The 21539-nt window shown below is 44.8% G+C and overlaps 1 protein-coding gene across 2 annotated transcripts in view; it reads left to right on the top strand.

The window, feature by feature from the left end:
- FEZ1 (fasciculation and elongation protein zeta 1) overlaps window positions 1–19074 on the top strand; it is a 38466-nt gene extending 19392 nt beyond the window's left edge. For both annotated transcript variants that reach the window (XM_036930266.2, XM_036930267.2), the window contains exons 4-10: window positions 5394–5480; window positions 7742–7910; window positions 10197–10468; window positions 11433–11513; window positions 12952–13027; window positions 16368–16433; window positions 18719–19074. In XM_036930266.2, coding sequence (XP_036786161.1) covers window positions 5394–5480; window positions 7742–7910; window positions 10197–10468; window positions 11433–11513; window positions 12952–13027; window positions 16368–16433; window positions 18719–18735 — 768 coding nt within the window. In that variant the 3' untranslated portion in view covers window positions 18736–19074. The remainder of the gene's footprint in view (window positions 1–5393; window positions 5481–7741; window positions 7911–10196; window positions 10469–11432; window positions 11514–12951; window positions 13028–16367; window positions 16434–18718) is intronic.
- The last annotated feature ends 2465 nt before the right edge of the window (window positions 19075–21539 follow it).

Here is a 21539-nt window from a genome sequence, read left to right as displayed (position 1 = left end):
TGGGATTAATATTATGTCACTTCACATAAAGTTAAGAACACTTTGAACAGTGTGAGTCTATTATCTTCATCCTTTGTCCTGTTGTTGTCATATGTTTTAGTTCATTATATGCCCCACAACACAGAGTTATTCTTTTTGCTTTAGACAGTTATCTTTTTCAGAAATTAAGAGAAGAAAAAAAAAAGATACTTTAAAAATATTTGCCCATATATTTACCATTTTTGGTATTCTTTATTCCTTCCTATAGATTTGATTTTCCATCATTTCCTTTCAGGCCAAAAAGCTTTCTCTAGTATGTCTTGTAATATAAGTCCAGAGGTGATAGATTCCCTCAGCTTTCATTTATTTCATTTTTTTCCCCTTCTTTCAAGGATCACAGCCTTGCACTGTATGTATCCAGTGTCTGAAAACAATTAGCTCATAGATTTTGTCCAGATTTATAGTACATGGTAGGAGGGGTGAGTCCAGTACTAGTTATTCTTTCATGACTGGAAGAGGCGATCTCCTCTGTTTTTACTTTTTGGAATTTTTTATTCAAGTGTTGGACTTAAATGATTTATTGTGATTTATTTTTTCCTCCTCCCATTTTCTATCTGCTTATTTTGTTTTACTCCCTAGGTGCATCTCTCAACCTTATCTTTAGTTCTATTGAAAATGTAAATTTTGTATCATAGTTTTAATTTCGAAGAGCTCTTTCTTGTTTTTCTGATCAATTCTGACACATAGGTCATGTTTCAAAGAACCCATGTTTTCCTCTCATCTCTCTGAGGACAGTAATGGGAGGAAGGAGCTTCTCCTGACCTCTCTTTTGCTTTTGGTTTCCCTTTTCCATGTATTTGTTTTAGTCCCTGTCTTTTATGTCAGAGATTGTCCTGAAATGTCTGGTAACCCTTAGGCATATTTTCATATTTAAAAGTGAGGCTAGGAGGCTGAGCTCTTTCTGCAATGACAGGGCTTGTCTCCTGCTGGGCCACATTGTCTAGTGATCAGTAAGAACCTGATCATTTTGTTTGGAATCCCCAAATGTCGGCGTGTATCTGTAGGTCTTTTTTCTTGGGAGTGTTCTGGAAATGTATTATCCACAAAGTGGAGTCCTCCAAGGTCTTGTTTGAGCAGAAAAAGATTGGCTGCCAGCATCTGTGGAGCCTAGTCAGGGAAGGAGGCTGGAGGGGGCGGGGTGTCTTTCTAGTGAGTATGTGGATTTTTACTTAATCCCTCTGTTTTTGGTAAGATCCCGCAGCCCCACTTCCCGGTGGCCTGATGTCTCTGAGTCCAGGGTCTCCCTAGTTCAACCTTCCCAGAATGAAACCTCTAGTCCTTGTGATAGTGAGAGGATGTAGTTGCCTTTCTAAATGGGAAGAGAGAAAAGGCCTGGGTATAAGTGCTCCTGATTAAGAATCCTGACAGTTTCTTTTTTTTAGCCCCACCTCCCACTGCCACCTAAAGTCTCCAATTCCTGAGTCTTTCCAGATCTTCCATGTGAATCCACTTACTTTTGGGAGCTTCCTCCCACGGGGTTTAACTCTCTCTAGTCTGCTATGTCAGCATTTGTTTTCTAGCATCTCTTTTGCTGTTATCTCTTCTCCAGTTCATATTGTCCCTGCAGGATGTTCTTTTTTGATCCCTTTGCTCTCATGTTAGTAGGGTTCCAAGAGGAAGAAGAGACTACTGTGTGTGCTCAATCTCCTATGTACCTTCCTTCTACTATTAAAAAAAAAACAGAAAGGGGAAATCATTAAATAATGTGTTATTATGTGGATGGTGCAAGAAATACTATGTGAAACTCAGAGGTGCATCCTAGAAGGAAAGGCCTTGGCCTCACATTAGGAGCTTGGTGAATAAGTCAATGTACATTTGTAGTTTAGGTTGAAATAATATGCTTGAGCTATGTATGTTTGTATTATTATTATTATTTATAATTCTCCACATTTATTGGGTTTTTCAGTTAGTCAACCTAGTCTGTTCCTGACTGTGATACAAAAGATAGTCCCTTTTGTCCCCTGTACCTGTGATTAAAGGCAGATGGTGGTGGTCTCAGACAAGAGGAATGGAAGTCTAGGTATGATACTGGGTTATATTTTCCTGGTTTTCAGGGGGCTCATCAGCTAAGTTGTCTGTTGGGACAAGATTGACTATAGGAAGTGGTAGTACTCTCATTCATCCTCTCTTTTGCATTTGTTCATGAATTCTTTCAACAAACACCTGCTGTCTACATGCTGTTTGCTGTCTGTACTCTAGGGCATCTCACTGTGAGGATTCAGAGGCATTGATCGACCCACACAGATGTTTCCTGGCATAAGAGGAATATAGTTTAAAGCATAAGAGGGATATAGTCACCCTTCCCTTGGGCTAGGTACATATTTTTATTTTTTTACTTTTTGACTAGAGGTGAAAATGTATCTGTTCTCTTGATTTTGGTCAAGAAGGCAGCCACCCGCATGAAACCACTGTGCTAAGAGTGGGGAAATATGCAGTAGAAATTCCCTTTCCTGTGAATGGAGTCATCTGGAATGCTTTAGCAAAAAACACTAAGTCATTGAACAAAGGAACTCACTGTATTTGAACCCTCACTCAGATGACCATGCAGCAGGATTTAGCAGTATTTTAGACTCCAGGGAAAGTTCTCTAAATTTATTTTCAAGCTTTAAGCTACCATGTTATACCCCTCAAGGCACACCCTTTACCAAAGGTGGGGGAAGAAACACCTCGCTGAGTAGTATGGCCAGACCTTTTTTTCTGGTTCTAGGTCTTCTTTTCTCAATGCTGGGAAGAAATCACTTGGAAGAGCCACAGTTCACCATAATAGTATGGAAACGACTTGAGTTTAAGTCTACAAAGAAATTCAGCACAATATAACCTTGCCTGCAGATTGTTTTTGGCTTTGACCTTGCCATTTTTATAGGCCTCCCATGGTCACACAAGAAGCTAATGGAACTCCCTGAAGCGATTTCAATGTCTATGTCATATAATAGGCATATGAGTATCCACATACTCTTCTGCATACATTATGTGTGTGTGTATGTGTAGTATATATGTGTGTATATGTACATTATGTTTCTACCTACATACTTATCGATATAAACTACTATCCATAGACATAAGTGCCATCAAATTTTCAAATCTTCCCCTTTCTCCTTGTTAGTTTCCCTCCAGCTTTCTACTCTGTGCACAAGATACTGTCCTGGTAACTGAGGGAAGGCAGGGAGTCTTTAAATGGCATTTGTAAGGAAAGAGGGCTTGTGGAGAAGTGACAGAAGGTATTGGAGCAGAACAGGGTCTGCTAGCATTGAGAGAAAATGTGGGACCAGACCTAGAGAGGGTGAGGAAGGATGAGAGAATCAGAACCCAAAGCTAGAGAGGGAGGAGAAAAGGCCAGGGACAGGGTGGGTTGGACAGGGTGGGTGGGGAGCGCAAGGTGGGGAGTAGCCCACGTGTAGAAGACGGAAGGAGCCAGGCTTGCTTTCAAGGGCTTTGTCTCTACTTGTTTTGTTTTGTTTTTAGTGGAGACTTCAAGATGTGAGAAAGCAGGGGTGGGTATAACTCCTATACAGTTGAAACTTATGGTAACTTTCCACAAGCTTATGATTGATTCTCAAATCTCCTTTTACCCAATCCTGGTGAACCAGACCTGTAGGCTTTGTGCCAGAGAGGGGGAGAGGAGATGGAGCCCTAACTGAGTCCTTCATGCCATTACCCAGCCTCACTAACATTTGAACAACTCCTAGGGACCTGTCCCTACAAGCTCCCTCCCCATGCTCAGCCCTGCGGGGGGAACCTTGGGCAGGGAGATGGTGTGGTGGAGAGATGCAATATTAGCAGTCAGCGAGGTAGACCCACTAAAACTGGCCACATTTCAGAAAATGTAAACATTCCATTTTTAAAATAGACTTAATGTCAAAAAAAATTCTGGTTATACACTGACATTTGCTGTCAGATGCTTTTTAAAAATAATTCCAACAAAACCCAAAAAACCTGTTTCACAGCATAAGCCTAACTTCTACCACAGGACTTTCTGGCCCTAAGAAAGTTCTGCCATATGAGCGCAGTTGTGAACAAACCGTGGCTTCAGGAGTTTCTTTCTGCATAGTGGAGAGCTGTGGAAACCAGGCGGCTACCACAGGTGGTAGACTTGGCAGAGAGAGGAGCATATGGGTGCCACAGCAGAAATAGATGTCACCATCTGGCACACAGGCCCCTTGAACGATCCCATTACCTCCTGGTCCTGTCCCTCATCCAGGTTGAGCACAGATGGCATTTAAGATATATTTGATTAATTTTCTTATGACATAGTCCTGGTTTTGAGCAAATGTAGACAGAAGGTGGTGTGTTTTGTTAGGGGTGTCTGCCAAGGCAGAGCTCAAAGAAAAGGAGATAAGTTTCTGAGGCTAGACTGCCTCCAACATGTTAGAACTGGGGTGTTTCCTGTTTGAACAGGAAAGGTGTAATCCCCAGGCAAGGCGGATCAGCATGCCAGCTACTGGTGAGCAAGTGAAATTGATTCCTGGATGAGAAGCGGCTTTGCGGAAAGATTTCGTGGAGGCACTTCTTGCCAACCCCTGCATGACTTTCAAATCAGGCTTCTGGACCAAGACAGCTTGTTAGGTGGTTCAGTGGTTTATTCTGTGCAGGATTTGAATATAAATGCCAGACTGTGGCCATCTCGGATGTGGTCAGCAAAGGCAGACAAACTATGAATACCTTGTTGGACTTCAACATCTAGAATCTTGACGGTTGTGAACTTTCAGAGTCTTACATGGGGTGATAGAATTTTGTAGACACAGGCAGATGGTTCAGTGTTTTGTTGTTGTTTAGTTTGCACTAAACTATGTTGTTAAGTGGTCAGGTTATTCTGTGACATGTCTCATGCAGATTCACTACATCCTTCATCAGCTCTGAGCACTACATGTGGATTCTCATAACATAAAATTCATCCAGTTCTGAAAGCACACTACTTGGGCTGAAACAGCCCACCTGTTAAAATGCCTAGTAAAGTAAAAAAATCTCTCCACAATGCCTCAAGTTGAAACTCCTTATAAACAAGTTGCAGTGTCAGGATCAGTTGGTTACAGTATGGCTCACCTTGAGATGGTTCCTTGTTCACGCAGGGACGACTTGTGAGTGGGTTAAAGCGTAGGGCTGCCCTCCTGGAATCAGGTTGGTGCCGGCCACTCATCCCTCACTGTTCATTTCTGCCTGACCCGATCTCCGTGATGCATGCTGTGTGCAAGGGGTATGTTTGGAATTGGATGGAGCTCTGAACGCCTCTTCAGATCCCTCCCTGGCACAGTGGATGGCCGGGGCGGCCCTTCAGTCAGTGTCACCTAGTCTAGAGGCTAGAGAGACTCCTAGTTCTGCTGACGGCCAATCAGAATTCTGTCCCCCTCCCTGTTCAGATCCATGAGAAAGAAGAGGAGGAGTTCAATGAGAAAAGTGAGCACGATTCTGGTATCAATGAAGAGCCTCTACTCACGGCAGATCAGGTACCAGTGTCTCTCTCAGTTCCTGTGACCTTTTACTCTTTTGATAGAGAAAACATTGAAGGGAACATACTTGCCACATCCATTTAAGGCAGAAGACAAATGTTTGGTCTTGTGGTGGCTGTGTCGATAACTTGGAGTGTCCTTGATAAGGGACTTCATGTCTCTTTATGCCTCAGGTCTCCACCTGCAGTAAATAGGAACATAACTTCTTGACACTCGGGTTGGGTGGGGTTTGTGTTTGATTACGGCCAGAGAGAGACCCAGTGTTCCCTGGCTTTATGTCCTGCTAATAAGCCTCTTAGTGCAATTCATTGCTCAGTTGGCCCTTGAACAAGATGGGTTTGAACTGCATGGGGCCACTTATACATGGATTTTTTTTCAGTGGATATATTAGAAAATTTTATGGAGACTTAGGAAAATTTGAAAAAAATACTTTTTCTGTTTTCTAGCTTACTTTATTGTAAGAATACAGTTATAATACATATAACATACAAAATATGTGTTAATTGAAATATGTGTTCATGTTATCAGTAAGGCTTCCAGTCAACAGTAGGCTATTAGTAGTTAAGTTTTGGGGAGTCAAAAGTTATACATGGATTTTTAGTTGCACAGGGGGTAGGCAGCCCTAATCCCTGAGTTGTTCAAGGGTCAACTGTACTTCGGGTCAAGACACTTAAATAAGGATTTAAAATACTTGTTCTTGCAAAAATAGAAGTGGCAGATGAGGTTTTTGTGTGATGGACATTTTCTCATGTTTCATGCAACACTGAAAATGTTAATCTTTCCAAAAAGCGTCTTAGAGACACATGTGTTTTGTTGGTAAAAAAAAAAAAGATGTATAGTTCTTGACATTTGATTGAATTATATTTTGGTTTTAATACTTTATTACCTAGGGAGAATCATCTTGGGTCTCTGGATTCCTTATTCAATCTTTTCATCAACAGATATTATGGGTGCTCGTGTTGAGCAGGGACCATACAAGTTTTTTCAAATTAGTTCTGAAAAAGTTCCATCAGGAGCATTTGGTACCAGAAAGTGCCTTCAGTACAAGGAACTCATTCAAAACTTTATGATAAAGAGGTGGGATATGGACAGGTGGGGATCCAGAAATTGAAGGGAACCAGATAAAAAAGAATAGGGGCTACCAGTCATTCTTGTGAATTTTAGGGGAAATACAATTCAATGACACAAATTCAGTGCCAACTACTCTGAGAGAAAGAGAAACTCAGCCAAACAATTCTAAAGTGGGGGTTCTCCTTTGATTGCATTCTGTCAAGTGGCCTTCAGTAGTCAGGGACTAAGCATCCCCTAAATTTGTGAGTGGAGATGAAAAGTCTTGGGACTAAAATAGGAATTATTCTAAAGTAGGGGCCTCTGTCTTTATCTTTGGTCCAGCCTAACATGACAAACCCATTTCAAAGACCACAGTCCACTGGCCTGGGAGGCTGAGTCCATCACAGAATCAAGAACAGATCAATGTGTAAATGTAAAATGCTTTTGTGGCCAAACTTGTCTACGGACTTCTTTCAGAAGTAGTCTTTCCTCATTGCATTTTCTTTACATGTAAAATAAACAGGGTATAAAACAGTTCAGACTTCTTCCTTTTGGCAGTTGTCCCATTTTACCCCCTCCTCTAAGAGTTATCCCCCCTCAAGAGGGAGAGTAGAGCTGGGTTTCTTATCTGTCATTTGCTCTGCAACACACTACCTATCCTTTTTATCATTTTCTTTCTTTTCACTTGTGGCCAGGCAGCTTTGTTGCTGTCTTGGTGAGTGCTGGAGAAGAAGTTGTTTTTCTCTATATAAAAATGCCTCCTCATTTTGAGTTGTCCTAGGAACACTTTGTTTTCTCCAGTCATATGCATCGTGACAATGAATGGGCTGGGTTTTGTGTTAAAGTCGGGTGGATAAAGGATTTTCCCACTTAGAAATAAAGTGCTCAGCAAATTGAAGTAAATGTTCCCTTCCAGGCAGCTCTGCTTCACGTCCTGAAAGAGTAATTTATTTCCAATAAAGCACTCATCTAAATGGTGTTCTTGGAAGAGGTTTACATGAAAGAGTTCTTTACATTAAAGGCAGAGGGTATGTAAGCCTTTTTGGTCAGATCTATTATTATTATTATTCAGTATTTATTAAGTAACAAGATCGCTTTAGGAATTTTACAGACCACAAATTAGAAACATCCTTAACTGATCAAAATTCAAGCCAGTGTGTCCCTCCAGCAGGGAACAGAGTTAGCACTCTCTTGTGTACCTTCTTCAGGTAATCGAGGAGATTGAGGAAATGATGCAGAACTCCCCAGACCCTGAGGAGGAAGAGGACGCTCTGGAAGAGGAGGATGGGGGAGAAACCTCCTCCCAGGCAGACTCGGTCCTCCTGCAGGAGATGCAGGCTTTGACCCAGACCTTCAACAACAACTGGTCTTACGAAGGTGAGGGCCCTGGGGGGACGGGCTTGTGGAGGGTGAACAATACTCTGTGCCAGGCACATGCTTCCCACGTAGCTAGTTGAACCTCGCCAATCTAGGGAGTTGGCAACAACTTTCTTACTGGGAATCAGGAGAGAGGTTAGCATTTTGGGGGAATAAGAGGCAGTTGAGCAAAATTGAAATGGTAAAACTAAGCAAAAAGCAAGAGTCAAGCAGAGTAAGTAGAAATCTGAACCCACTCTTCAAAGGGATGTTGCCATAAAATCAGTGGGAAAAAAACCCCTCAAAAAGTAACAATAATAGCTGGCATTTTTGGAGCGCTTTCTATGAGCCAGACCCCATTCTAAGACTTTCTCTGCATATTCTCGTTTCCTCCCCACACTGACCCCATTAGGATGGAGCTAGTTGAGTATTCCACGAGGTTAAGTGACTTGTTCAAGAACAGTGTAGGAGAACCAAAATCAAAAACAAAATCTCCTCCCTATACTCAGAAAACCTCTCCACAGAAGAGGAGGAGGAAGAAAACAGTTTTATTATTGAAATAACATTAAGCCAGAATGTTTATCACAGGCAACTCACTAAAGGGATGGCAGAACCAGAAGGAATTCTCCCTTCCTGTCTACAGCTAAGTGGATTCGCCCCATTCCATTAAGTAGGTTTTGCAATGGGGGCTCAGGTGACAAGTTAGGCCACTGTCATCTTCCCTGATGATTACTTTTCAAAGCACTGACTTCTGAGTCCTGAGACTGGCAAGAGGCTTATTTAGCCATTAAAATGATTGGCATACATTTGAAAAGGACAGAGAAAGGAATTCTAAAAGAAAAAGAAATTCTGACAAAAAAAAAAAGGGAAAGGAAAAGTCTCTTCCTTGATGTTCAACAGGGAGAATCAAACCTCTTATTTTCAATTTGTATCTGCCCTTACACCACATTCACGGTGTAAGGGGAGGAGCCAGGCAGGCTGACTCCGGTGTGTACAGCCCTCCTCTGTGTGTCGTATTAACTCTCTGACACGGGTTTGTAGTAATTATGATCCTGCGAAGAAAGAGGTGGATGAAGCATGAAATGAGGAGATGTAACGCGGCAGCGGCACAACTGGGTATGGAAGCCATCAACCTGTCAGGATGACGGGAGACGGAGCCGACCCATGTGTCTGCCGACGGGGCCTCCTAAGGACGGAGAGAGAAAGGGGGGCTGCTCAGGGCATAAAGGCCCAAACACAGGTTGGAATGGTGGTAAAAGCGAAGGCATGAGCTGAAGAACTGTGTCCTGAAAGTGAAACTCTGTGGCCCTGAAGAGCAGAAGCAGGGTGATGGCCGCGAGGGAGGCAGCTCGGGGTGCTGGGGCCGATTGGGCTGCGCTTTCCCGTTCACGGCTGCCCAGTCGGGCCGTTCTCAGCCACACAAAGGTCCCAAACATCGATGTGCTCAGCAAAAGACGCATGAAAACAGCTGAAATGCAGACTGAAATGGCAAATACAGAAGGAGGAACACAGCTCCAAAGAACAAAATAAAGAGGAAAGTCAAAGCCAGTCAGCAAAAACCCAGGCACAGCAGAAATTATAAGGAAAGTGGATTCTGAGGTGAAAGCAAGAGACCATTAGAAAGGCCCCTCAAATCCTATTTTAAGTGGAGGAGGCTTAGGCCACAAGCATTTAAAGTGAAGTTACCTGTATCCCTTTATCTCAGGCTCCCTTTCCTTTTCTCCACAGTGGCAGACTATTATGTCCTGACTAGCCAGGCTCACTTCCAGCCCACATCACCAGCCGTTCGCATGCTTCCCATGTTTTTGAATACGTGCACTGCCACACAGGACCACAGGTGTCAAGAGGGCCTCAGTGCCCTCTGTTATCTTGCTGTCTGCTGTGTGTTGATCAATTCTTGGGAGTGAATACCTCTCTATTGCTCTTCAGCACACATGCCAAAAACCTTAAGGCCCCCCACCCCGATTCTGGACCATTTCACACGAGGACCATAATAGAGACAGAGGGCTAATAGGAAGACAGCCGAGGGACCAGACCCATGTGTCTGTCCAGGCACATTTTAGTGAACAGAGGCCACAGTCTTCCTTGGGGGCTGTTTCTTCTTCCTCTTGTTTCCCCGGGAGTGATGTTCTCATTCCTGTTCTCTTCCAATCCACGTTGCCAGCCTTATAGTCGATACTGGCATGATCCTGAATTGCTGAGGTCTTCCCTGGCAGCCCCATCCCAAGTGGCAGCGGCCCCAGGGGCCCCTCCAGCAAGCTCTGGCCTGGCCCGCAGGGGTCACCTGTGGGATGGTCTCCCCTGCAGGGCTGAGGCACATGTCTGGGTCTGAGCTGACCGAGCTGCTGGACCAGGTGGAGGCCGCCATCCGAGACTTCTCAGAGGAGCTGGTGCAACAGCTGGCCCGCCGGGACGAGCTGGAATTTGAAAAGGAGGTGAAGAATTCCTTCATCACGGTGCTTATTGAGGTGCAGAACAAGCAGAAGGAGCAGCGAGAACTGATGAAAAAGAGGCGGAAAGAGAAAGGGCTGAGCCTGCAGAGCAGCCGAATAGAGAAGGGAAACCAGATGCCTCTCAAGGTATGTGAGCAACCCAGTCAGAAGACAGGGTGCGTCCCACCTCCCACCCTGCCTTCCAGGGCCCCATTCCAAGTCTGCAGGGGACTCACAAACAGACCGTGAGCAGGACACTTGGGCAGACAGTGGGGCCAGAAAGCTGAAGAAAATAACTTCTGTCTCCTCTATGCCCCAGAGGACACTTGGCCTTACTCAGGGAGACAGGATGTAAACCTTAGAAAGTAATTGAATATGGCACATGTTCTCTTAGGCGAGACCTTAGAAAGTGGGGTGAAGGCATTTAGTATTGGGCAGAGCTGTGCCCTGGGACTGACTCTGGGTCAGAATCCCTGCTGCGGCACAGCTTGTGTGACTTATCTCTTTAGGATGTTAGCAGGGTGCTTCAAGATGGAAAATTATGATGCTTTATTGTTATCCTGACAGGATTCTTCAAACCACTGGTTCTTAATCAGGAAAGCTCAGCAGAATCTTCTAAGGAGCTGTTTCAAAATACCTTTGCCTGGGTTCTATCCCAGACTTGGGGAATTGGGCCGAGGCTTGTGCATTTTGGAAAGAGCCTCCCAGTCACTTTACATTTGCCCTTCCCAATGTCTGGACATTTTGTTGTCTTCCCAAAGGTACTTGCATAGTCATTGGCCCAAGCTTAATGCACCGATTTATTTTTCTGTTTACACAGTGGAGGCTGAAATGAGGACATCCAGGAGTGCAGGGGGGTCTTGCTGTCCTGAGATATGTACCAAGATAAGAGTCTTTGATGCTCTACTGTTTATGTGTGCAAAGCTTGGGCTTAAATTTGGGCCTGGGTCTTATGTTTACTTTCTCATCACAGAGCCCTGGGGCAGTTGCCTGGGACAGTGTGGTAGCTGATGGGTCTGGGTAGTTTCAGGAGGACACAGAAGTCCCTGGGGTGGTGGCCATAGAGCAGGAAGCATTCACCCTTCCTGATTTGGTCTGTCTTGCCCTGCAGCGCTTCAGCATGGAAGGCATCTCCAACATTCTGCAGAGCGGCATCCGCCAGACCTTTGGCTCTTCAGGGGCTGACAAACAGGTACGAGCAGTTCCTCTGCTCCCAGCTTCCCTCCTAGACTCTAGTAGCTTGGCTTCCCCAACAGAACAGGGGAATGCTGGTACCCTAGAACCATCCCAGCTCTTGGGCAAGGGGCTAAGGGAGGGGAGGGGAGTCCTAACATTTTCTTCCACTCTGAAGGAGGAATAGAAAGTGTCTTTTTAAAAGTGGACAGTGTTTTGAGCGCCAACATTCTAGGAACAGGGAAAGCACTTAAAACTCCGTGCTGCTTACAGACCTACAAATTAAGCTGTTTTAAGAACAAAAGGCATTAAAAGGGGGATCCATGTCGAAGAGGAGAACTAATGTTCTACATCAGATCCCCGGCCGAGCCAGGCCCACCAGAGGCTGCCTCTTCAGCGGCCCTGCTCCGATTGTAGCCCACGCTGCCGTGTCTCCTAGTTGCCTCCATTTCGTCAGTTACTTGCTGGAGAAGTAGCTTGCTTTCCTGGCTATCAAGACAGTGTTCGGAACTTTAATTGAGAGCCTGCTAAGCTCTGTTGCTAGGCCTTCGGGTACGAAGATGAGTGAGTCTTGGTCCCTGCCCTCCCGAAGGGCATCATCTAACAGAGAGGGCATCTATGTAAATAGACAAGTCTCAGACTGTGGAGTAAGTGCACATAAATGATGTATATGTTTTAGGCATATCTGTGGCTGAATGCTAAGCGATGGAATTCTAGAACTGCAGCACAGGACAAGGTTTTAGGAACTTCTGTCCCAGTCCCCTCATTTCACGGTGGTGAGAAGCAAGGCCCAGAGAGATCAGGCGTTTTCCCGAGGCCACACTGCTAGTAGCAGAATCAAGACTAAAAAAGAAGCCTTTGGCTTGTGTTCTGGAGCTATTCTCACTCTCCCCAGGCTCCCTCAGAACCTTCAAGGTCTCTCTGGTACCATTTGGCTGATAACCCGCTGGGCCCTGAGATGACTTTGTTGTAGGAACACCTCATATCCAGCAGAGGGAGCAAATCCAACATCCAAGACCAGGGCCGGTTGAGGTTCTCTCACCTGTCATTTTTGATGAAAGAGAAACCATTTGTTCTCAAATTGCTCTGCAAAGGATAAGAGAATATCATTCACCCCCCGCCTTAAAATGTTCTCCGCTCTCAGCCTGAAGGAGAGAAAGCTCACCAGGATTCCTAAATACAAGTTTCTAGTGTCGGAAGAATGTATTAGTTGGAGTGGGGGAAATTTTTCCAGCCTACTATGGTAAAGTCTTACTTTTAAAGAGACATTCCCCAAACATGGGAAATGGTCCCGGAACAGTGGTGTGCCAATTCTCGTGGGTGTTTCGAGGATGTCAAATCCGACTGAGTGCGTTTCTTAGAGGAAAGCACAATCTCCATGCAAACCGTCACCTGTATTTCACCTCCTGAGGGACGTGCTTATGTCTCAAGCACTGCATGCTGTGTCTGTCTCGTAGTATCTGAACACAGTCATCCCCTATGAGAAGAAAGCCTCGCCTCCGTCCGTGGAAGATCTCCAGATGCTGACAAACAGTGAGTTCCAATCATTCTCAGCGAGCTGCTCCTGTTCTCCCCTCCCTCCCTGTGATTGCACCCCTGGTGCCTCAGACCCGAGGTTTCCCTAGAATAGCTTTAGGGAGGTCAGCATGTGCTGTAGAGCATTGCATCACTACCCCGACGCGGGGTAGAGTTAAAGTCCTTGGCAATGATCGCTGAGCTGTCTTGTCTTTTCCCTGGGTCCTGTAAATGGAAGTGGCTTGCCGGAAAAAACGAGCTCGTGGAGGAGGCCGGGGTGGGGGTGGGGGGCAGTACTTGTGTGCGGGAGCTTTCTGGGCTTCTCCCAGCAGGTCTCAAGGTTCTGCATTCTCTGCCTCGCCCCTTCCCTCCTCAGCTACTTGAGGTTGCTGTGTCCGAACTTGTGGCCCTGAAGCAGGGAACTTGGTCTATGGGGCTGGTGTATTTTTAAAAAGAAACAAGGTTTCTTGGGTGGGGTAAGGCTCATGGAAAGAATAGAGTCTGGTTTTCCTTCCAGGAAATGACTGCCTCCTCTCCTCCACTTGAGCTCTATTGTCAAATATTAATAAACATTCTGAGCTATTGGAGAAAACTGTGTGACGATAAAGAGCCTTTTGTAGGCAAAATCTCTCCATATACATCAAACGCTACAGCCCCCAGAGGGCTGGGGTAACATGATGTTAGCTGTCAGTGTCAGTCTGATTCTGTTAGGAAGAGAAAAATCCTAGGCTGAGATGTGATGACCGCGCAGTGAATCATAGGAATGTCCATCTCCCTGGCAACCGTGCACTGCACTGAGTGACGAGTAACCAGGCTGCCCAGCCCATGGCAGTGCTGCCTCTGGGGGACTGGGCCAGCTGCAGGGCTGTTTGCTACCCCAGGGAACAGGAAGAGGGTCTTCATCTGTTGAGATGAGGATGACACATACCTGCTGGGCTCCTGTGCTCAAGGCCACCAAACGTCTTCATTTGCATCAGTTGGAGAACAGAACTAAAGCAGGAGGTTCTGGTAAACAGAAATCCTGGCTACCTCAATAATTACTGTGTCCTTGAGATTCTAGAATTTTAAATGCAAAGTACATTGGCTTTCTCTTGACTCATTTTATACTCCTTTATTTGCATAAGTATGCGCTAAGATTTTTAAAAAGGGAATGGGTAGAAATGGACTGACATTTATAGGTGTTTGTGTTTTCACAGGTAGTAAGCATTTGGAAAATAATTTGGACAAATTACGAAGGTTGATATATGTAAAGTACTCTATCATGGTCTTAAAAAAAAAAAAGCAAGACCTGTGAATTTATTACAGATACCTATTCAGGCATTCAGTGTGAAACCCTTTCATTTTAATTAAGAAACAGGAGGTTTGTTTACATTTTTCAAGTTCATTAAAAAAAGTATAGAGCATATCCATCACTTAGAATACTTCAGAAATATAGGAAAGCGAACAAAGGAAAATAAATAATTCATTGTCTCCTCCACTATGGGTATTATTTTGATGTTTTTCAGCCATAATATTTTATGTCTTTTCTCTATAGCTGGGATTATACTGGCTGTAAAATCGTGTATCATGATTTTAGTCCTATCAGTTAACATTTGGTTAACATTCTTTTTATGGCTCTCTCTTTTATCATGCGGGTCTACCACCTCCCAATATTTTATTCGCTTTAAAAGAAAAAACTGCCATCTTTCCTGAATACTAATTCTCCCATGGGTTCGGAAAGTTCTCTTTTTTGGCAAATGCTGGTATGGATTTTTGAGCACCATCTCCTCTTTACCTGACTCCCAAGTCAAGGTCATAGGCCAAAGACCAGCTCTTGGGACTGGACAATTCATATAAATTTTGGACTTTGGAAATCAACTTAGGTACATACTGACTGAACACAGTCATTGCCTTTTTATGGCTGTCTTCTTAGTGTGGCATTTAGTGTGCCCATGTTCTGTTGCAAAGTATTTCCAGCTTATTAAATTGAAATAGATGTCTAAACACACAGAAGAAATAAAACAAGAAAACAACAACTGGAGGGCCTCAGATTCGGGCTTTTTCAGGCCACTGACTCATGCCACTGTCAGCCTCTTTTCTTCACCCACTCCTGATCTTTGGAATCAAGTTGCATGACTCTGACTTGAAACTAGGCAAGGAAATCAATGGAGAGCAAGGACATGGGAACCAATCGGTGATCTGTCACTCATTGCCTCCTGACTCTATCAGTGCCAGCAGACCTTTCTTGTTTTCTCTGCTTGTATAAAGTAATACATCCTCACTGAAAAATTCCAGACACTGTAGAAATACGGTGTAGAAAGGAACATCCCCTGTGGTTTCACTCAGATAACCACTTTTAACAGTTTCATGCACATTCTTCCACATTTTTCTATGAATACTAGCATTTGCTTATTCATTTAAAAGTTAATAAATAATGTTCTGCAGCCTCCTTTTTTCACTGATAAGCATGTCGTGTACATTTAGGTCTCTCTCATTTTTCATAAAGCTATAAAGACTTCATGGGATAATTCACACCATAGTTTATTTAAGGAATCTATTGATGAAGCAATCTGTTATTGAACTACCCCTCCCTCATTTTTTGATATTACAAACAAAATCCAGTGACTTTCTTTTAGAATTTTCTACAAAGCTGACTTTCACAATGTGAATTATGGATATGACTAGGTGCTATCTAGTTTAATAACAGAAAAAGCTATTTAAAAAACTTTGTGAAGAGACTTTAACCTTACTACCTTCTCTATTTTTTGCTTCATGTCATGAACTGTTTCAACAAGAAGTCGATAAGCTCCTTGAGGGTCCGTGATTCATTTGCATTTCTACGAATTCTAACACTGTACAGGCAGAAAATAGAAAATAAATATTTGTCAAATTTAAGTTTATTTGTTATTAATAAGTTGGAAGTGAGAAATTTTTCTTAATATATCTGTTTATATCAACAGAATGTCTTTAAAGGCAGTTTTATTCATGATTCAATAAGGTAACAACTATTATCCTTAACCATTTAGATTGCATCTGAAATCTGATTCTTTTTAAAATTGCCTCATTTATTATTTCTATGATTAGTAAAGATATGTACTTAGGGGATGATGCAGAGATTATAGATGAGAAAAAAAGAAGTGAGAGAGAAAAGAAAAGTCACCAATAGGCCATTCTGACTCCTTTGCCATATTCTTTTCCATCAGCATGCTGAGTTCTGACTCTTGACAGACGCTTCTAGACTTTTTGCTCACCACTCAAGAATGTCTGGTTTCCTTGAACCATTTCTCACCCAGTTTGGGGTGCCAGGTGGTTTGACCCTCGAAGTGAGCTTTATGCCCTGATGCCATCTTGGTTCACCTCCCTCTCTCTCCTTCCCCAGTTCTCTTTGCCATGAAGGAGGATAATGAGAAGGTGCCCACTTTGCTAACGGACTACATTTTAAAAGGTAAGAGCAGCCCCAGGCCTGCTGGTGCGGGGGGTCCTCCAGAGCTCCCCTCCCCCAGGACTTCTGCTGCAGGTGTGGACCGCGCTCCGCAGCCGCCCAGAGCGTCCGCGCTGGACCAGGCAGGGCAGGGCCAGGCAGCTCAAGAGGACAATTGTGAGGGCCTGGCAGTAATGGGGCCTTGCCTTTGGAGGTTGCTAGGAAGCCAGAGAAGGAGATTCCAACACTGCGGAGTCACCAAACTCCACGTGCAGAAGCGGCCACAGCAACAAAAGATTTATTGTCAGAGTTCTGGGGAGTTTGGGCTATTTCTTTGGGAAAAACAAAGCCTGTTTTTTTAGGATATATTTAATAGTTTTTAGCTGCTTGGAAGGCAACAAACTAGTCATGATTAGCTGCATGCTTTCATAACTTTTTGTTCTGTTTTATCTTTTATTATGGAAACTTGTAACATATATGAAAGTACAGTGACCGGTACCTGGTACCATGAACCCTCGTGGACTTAACATCCTGCTTCAACAATTATTAATTCACGGCCTGAACTGTTTCATTTATACCCCTACCCAACTTCTCCCCTCCATATTATTTTGAAACAAATTCCAATCATTTTTTTCATCCGTATTTCACTATACATTTCTAAAACAAAAGGACTCTTAAAAAAAAAAGAACCACAATATCATTATCACAACTAGAAAAATAAAAGAATATGTTAATCTTATTGACTAATCACTGTTCAGATTTCCCTATACATATTTTTTTTCCTTATTTGTTTGTATCAGGGTCCAATGAAGGTGTATACATTGCAGCTGTATAAAATGTGTCTGAAGCCTCTTAATAGGTATAGGTTCCCCTTTCCTCTGTCTCATTCCATGAAATTTAGTTCTTGGAGAAACCAGTTTGTTTACCCCATAGAATTTCTTCATTCTGGTTTTTACTGGCTAGTTTTGTCCCCATGGTTTAATATAATATATTCTTCCATCTTTTGTATTTCCTGTTGACTAGTTAACATTTACTGAGCATTTTATATTTGCCTCGGACTGCCCCTGCGAGGTAGGCAGAGATAATTATATACATGAAGAAGTTAAGAGGCTTGCAGATTAGCATCCAGATTTTTGATAAGCATTGCATTATTGGTGGTTGTAAATTTCCATTAAGAGATGCACATTATCTGGTTGTCTTTCTTTATGTGATAATCTGTATTAGTCTGCTCAGACTGCTAAAACAAAATACCACTGGGTAGCTTCAACTACATAAATTTATTTTCTCACAGTTCTGGAGGCTAGAAGTCTAGATCAAGGTGTGGGCAAATTGGGCTTCTAGTGAGGGCTCTCCTCTTAGCTTGTAAACAGGCACCTTCTTGCTGTGTCCCTAGAGGGCCTTTCTTCTGGGTGTGGGAGGTGAGAGTGCGTGAGAGCTCTCTAGTTTCTCTGCTTATGAGAACACTAATGCTGTCAGATCAGAGTCCCAGCCTTATGACTTCCTGTAACTTTACTTCCTTAGAGGCTGCCTAGGGGTTAGGGATTCAACATATGAATTTGGGGGGACACCAACACTCAGTCCATGACAATATCCACTGATGGGCCATTCTAGATCCTTTGTTTCATTAGGTTTTGCTCCAGTTGCACAGGTAGCTTTGGGTACAGTTTCAGAAGGCTTATGGGTCTCAGCTAAGAACCTCTGAGCTGTTTGTTTCCATAAGGAGCAGAGAGATTCATCTTAAATTTCTGCAGCAGGAATTTAGGCTCAACATTGGGACAAACATCTGACTCTCAAAGAGTTTAAAAGAGCAGCAAATTTCTCAAAGGGGGTTTTACAAGGAGGTTTATAATATGGGTTCTGTAGATCTGGGAGCCTGAGAGCTACACTTTACCCCTCATGATCCACTGAAATGTCAGTGAATTTATAAAACTAGTTAACATTTACTGAGCACTTTCTATTTGCTTGTGAACAAGCCTATGGGGTAGGCAGAGGCAGTCTATTGTATACATGAAGAAACAAGCCCAGAGAAGCAAAGTGATTTCCCTGAGGTCACAGGATTAGCAAAGGCCAGATGCAGGGTTTGAACCCAGGCAGATGGGCACTAGAGACTGTGAGCTTAATCATTATACCAAATTACCACTTGTCATGGTGTCTTCCTCCTCCTTCTGGAAGAAGACATCTCGCTGCAATTATTCTCTGACTGGAAGGGGGCAGAAGCAGGCCTGCCGGCCTCTCAGCTGGGACTCCCAGGCTGGCAGGCCCTGGCCTGCACCGTGCTGTGACCTGTCTCTTCTCCTCTTCTCTTGCAGTGCTCTGTCCTACCTAACCCTGCCCTCTGGAGCAGCCTCGCTGCGGAGGTCACTGAGCACGAGTCTGTCCATCACAGGGACTGCATGACACCATGTAACCTCCGAGGTGTATTTAAACATGTATAGCTTAACCTGGATTAAACCTGAGCAAATGCGCAGGACCCTTTGCTGTTGGCTTCTAGTCCTAGTAACCGTTGGATGCATGATCGAGGGGCAGGGCTGGTGACGGCGCCTCCTCTCCGCCTGTGTTGGAGGAAGGTGGGCGCGCTCACTGCTCATTGTGTAGTCTAGCTCCAGCCCTCAAAAACAGCTTACACTCTTAAGACTAATTTTGAAATAAACCTTCATTTAATTAATATTCTTCATGTGCTTTGGAGTGTGGTGTTCACTGGCCGCCTGTTCCAAACCCTAGAGAAAGGGTTTGTAGCCACCTTCCCAGCATGTTGTGAGGCCTGTAGCCGACAACCTGGTGTTCAGGGATGGGGAGCATGCTGTGTTGTGGGTCGTGGGGGGCTGCACAGGGTACACACAGGAGGAGGGGGCCTTCCACAGCATCCTAAGATCTTGCTGCCTGGCAACTTTAAAGGAGAGGCACAACGTGTCTGTCGTAGGAACTACTGGTTAGAGTGGGTGTCAGACTAGCAGGGAGATTGTGAAATAGGCAGATATAAAGTGAGCCCCAAGGAGGAGCCAGGCAACTTCAGTGCCTCCTCTGGGATGGCCAGGTTGGCTCCTGGAGGCCCTTGCCAGCCCCTCCACAGGGGCCTGGAGACTCAGGGGTTGGAGGGAGTCGGCTCTGCTGAGAGATCCCAGCGTGGAGGACAGTGACTGCTCTCCTGACTGCCCCAGTGACCCCTGGGAACTGTATCCCATGACCGTGCTTGCCTTCCCCTAGGATGCCCTTCCTGCAGCCCAGAGATCCCCAGCTTGCACTCTGTATGCCGTCCTGGCACTGGTGGCAGGCACCTTGACTGAGCAGCAGGTGAATGCTATCTTCATGTCTGGATGCTGCCTTGATTGCACCACAACCTGAACTTTCCTGGCTTCCATCCCCTGGCTTGAATGATATTAACCCTGGGAATCCCACATCCCTGTCTTAGGAGGGAAACTCTTACCGAACATTTGCTATGCGCCTGCCATTGACCTGATCATTCTCTACCCGTTATTATCTTACATCACAGCCACCCTACGTGGTAAGTAGGTAACAGCATTACCCTGATTTTACAGATGAGGAGACCAAGAAGCAGGATGTTCAAAAGCGGTAGTCAGACTAGCACTGAGGTCTCGTATCCTGTCAGACTTCCTCTCACTCTTAGGAGTTTAGTGTTTGCTTTAACAGCATGCCACACGGAGGGCCAGGCTTTATCTCACTGGCAAGTCCACAGAAGGCTACGGATGGGTACAGGTGACAGAAGAAGGCATCTTTGGTGCCCTGCCTCTCACTTCCTGGGCGTCTGCTTTTCTCGGAGCAGTGCTGCAGCGCAGTAGCAATCTTACCTTGGGGTGAGGGCAGCCTTACCCCACCAGGGAAGCTGCCGCAGCACCTGTGGCTCTGACTCAAGCATCTACGTGAAGCAGAACTTCTGCGTAGGTAGAGCCCTGGCTACTCTGGGAGGATAGAAGCAACCATAGATACTCATGCAAATCCCCAGGGGTCAACAAATTGACATGTATCAGTGCTTTGACAAAAAGGGATGACTTCAGTCCTGCATTCATGGCACTCTGGCTAAGGATGCAAAAGGTCACTGGGGCTGAGGTCATTAGCGAGTTTACACTTTGCCAGCTATGGGGTTTTTCACCCGTCTCAGCAAAGGGGATGCAGTGAATCCCCAGGAGCTTTTCTTCCTGCCTCTGATTTGTCAGATCTGGGTCAGCCACTCCTTTCCCCAACTTATCCTGCCAGCAGGTGTCTGAAACAGCAGAGACAAGCTAATCAAAGCTGCTGGCAGTTAAAAATAAATCTCAAGTGTCAGGCAGACACTCCATCTAGGAGGAGGTGAACAGGGAAGGATGGGAACAACGTGTCTCCTCTTTTCTCCCCTTGTCCACACCAGGAGCTTAGAGGGGATAAACTCTCATGGTTTTGTGTTGCTCTTGCCTCTGTCCCGGTAACTCAAAGTGTGGTGCCCAGACCAGCAGCGAGGACATCTAGGTACCTGTTAGAATGCCCCACCAGACCTCCTGCGTCAGCCTCCACATTTGACAAAGATCGCCAGGCCCTTGGTATTCGCATTAAGATTTGGGGAAGCTGGGTTCTAGTTTCAGAGCTGCTGGAGTCCTGACTCTCAGAGATGAAACTTGAGTTAAATACAGGTGTGGCTAATAGGCGAGTGTAACTCTCTCCCCGCAGCTGTGCCCACTTCTGGTTTTCCGGGGCGTGTAAGTGAGGTCAAGTCCCAAGGGCGTCCTAATGCTTCAGGCTCGTCTCCCGCTGTTGCCCTCGGCAAGAAGTGCCGGAGAGCCAAGCCTGGGTAGGCTCAAAGTTGGTCTGGCCGGCAGGTTCTTTACTGAGGTGGGTTCCTGTCAGTTAAAGGGTTCCAGGTGGGTTTTACTAAGCCCGGTCTGGTCACGTCCTGGTAACGAGACTCCACGTAGAGCCAGATGCCAGGCTTTGTTTGTGTAGAGTGGAAACAAAGGATCATGTGGGGACCAGCCATTTTCCAAATGGAATCCCCTGTCCTTTTATCTCTGTTTCAGGCTGTGAGACAGATGTGAGAACTCAGAAAGAAAACCTAAAAGGGAAGGGTGTCGTGGCCCCAAAGTCTGTGGGATAAATTGAATTTTTACAAGTCAGTAAGCCATTTTCATGGTCCTGGAATAA

Source organism: Manis pentadactyla, chromosome 13 (assembly GCF_030020395.1).
Source record: "Manis pentadactyla isolate mManPen7 chromosome 13, mManPen7.hap1, whole genome shotgun sequence".
Lineage (NCBI taxonomy): Eukaryota > Metazoa > Chordata > Mammalia > Pholidota > Manidae > Manis > Manis pentadactyla.
Note: the sequence above shows the minus strand (reverse complement) of the source record. Positions and strands in the feature narration are given on the sequence as shown.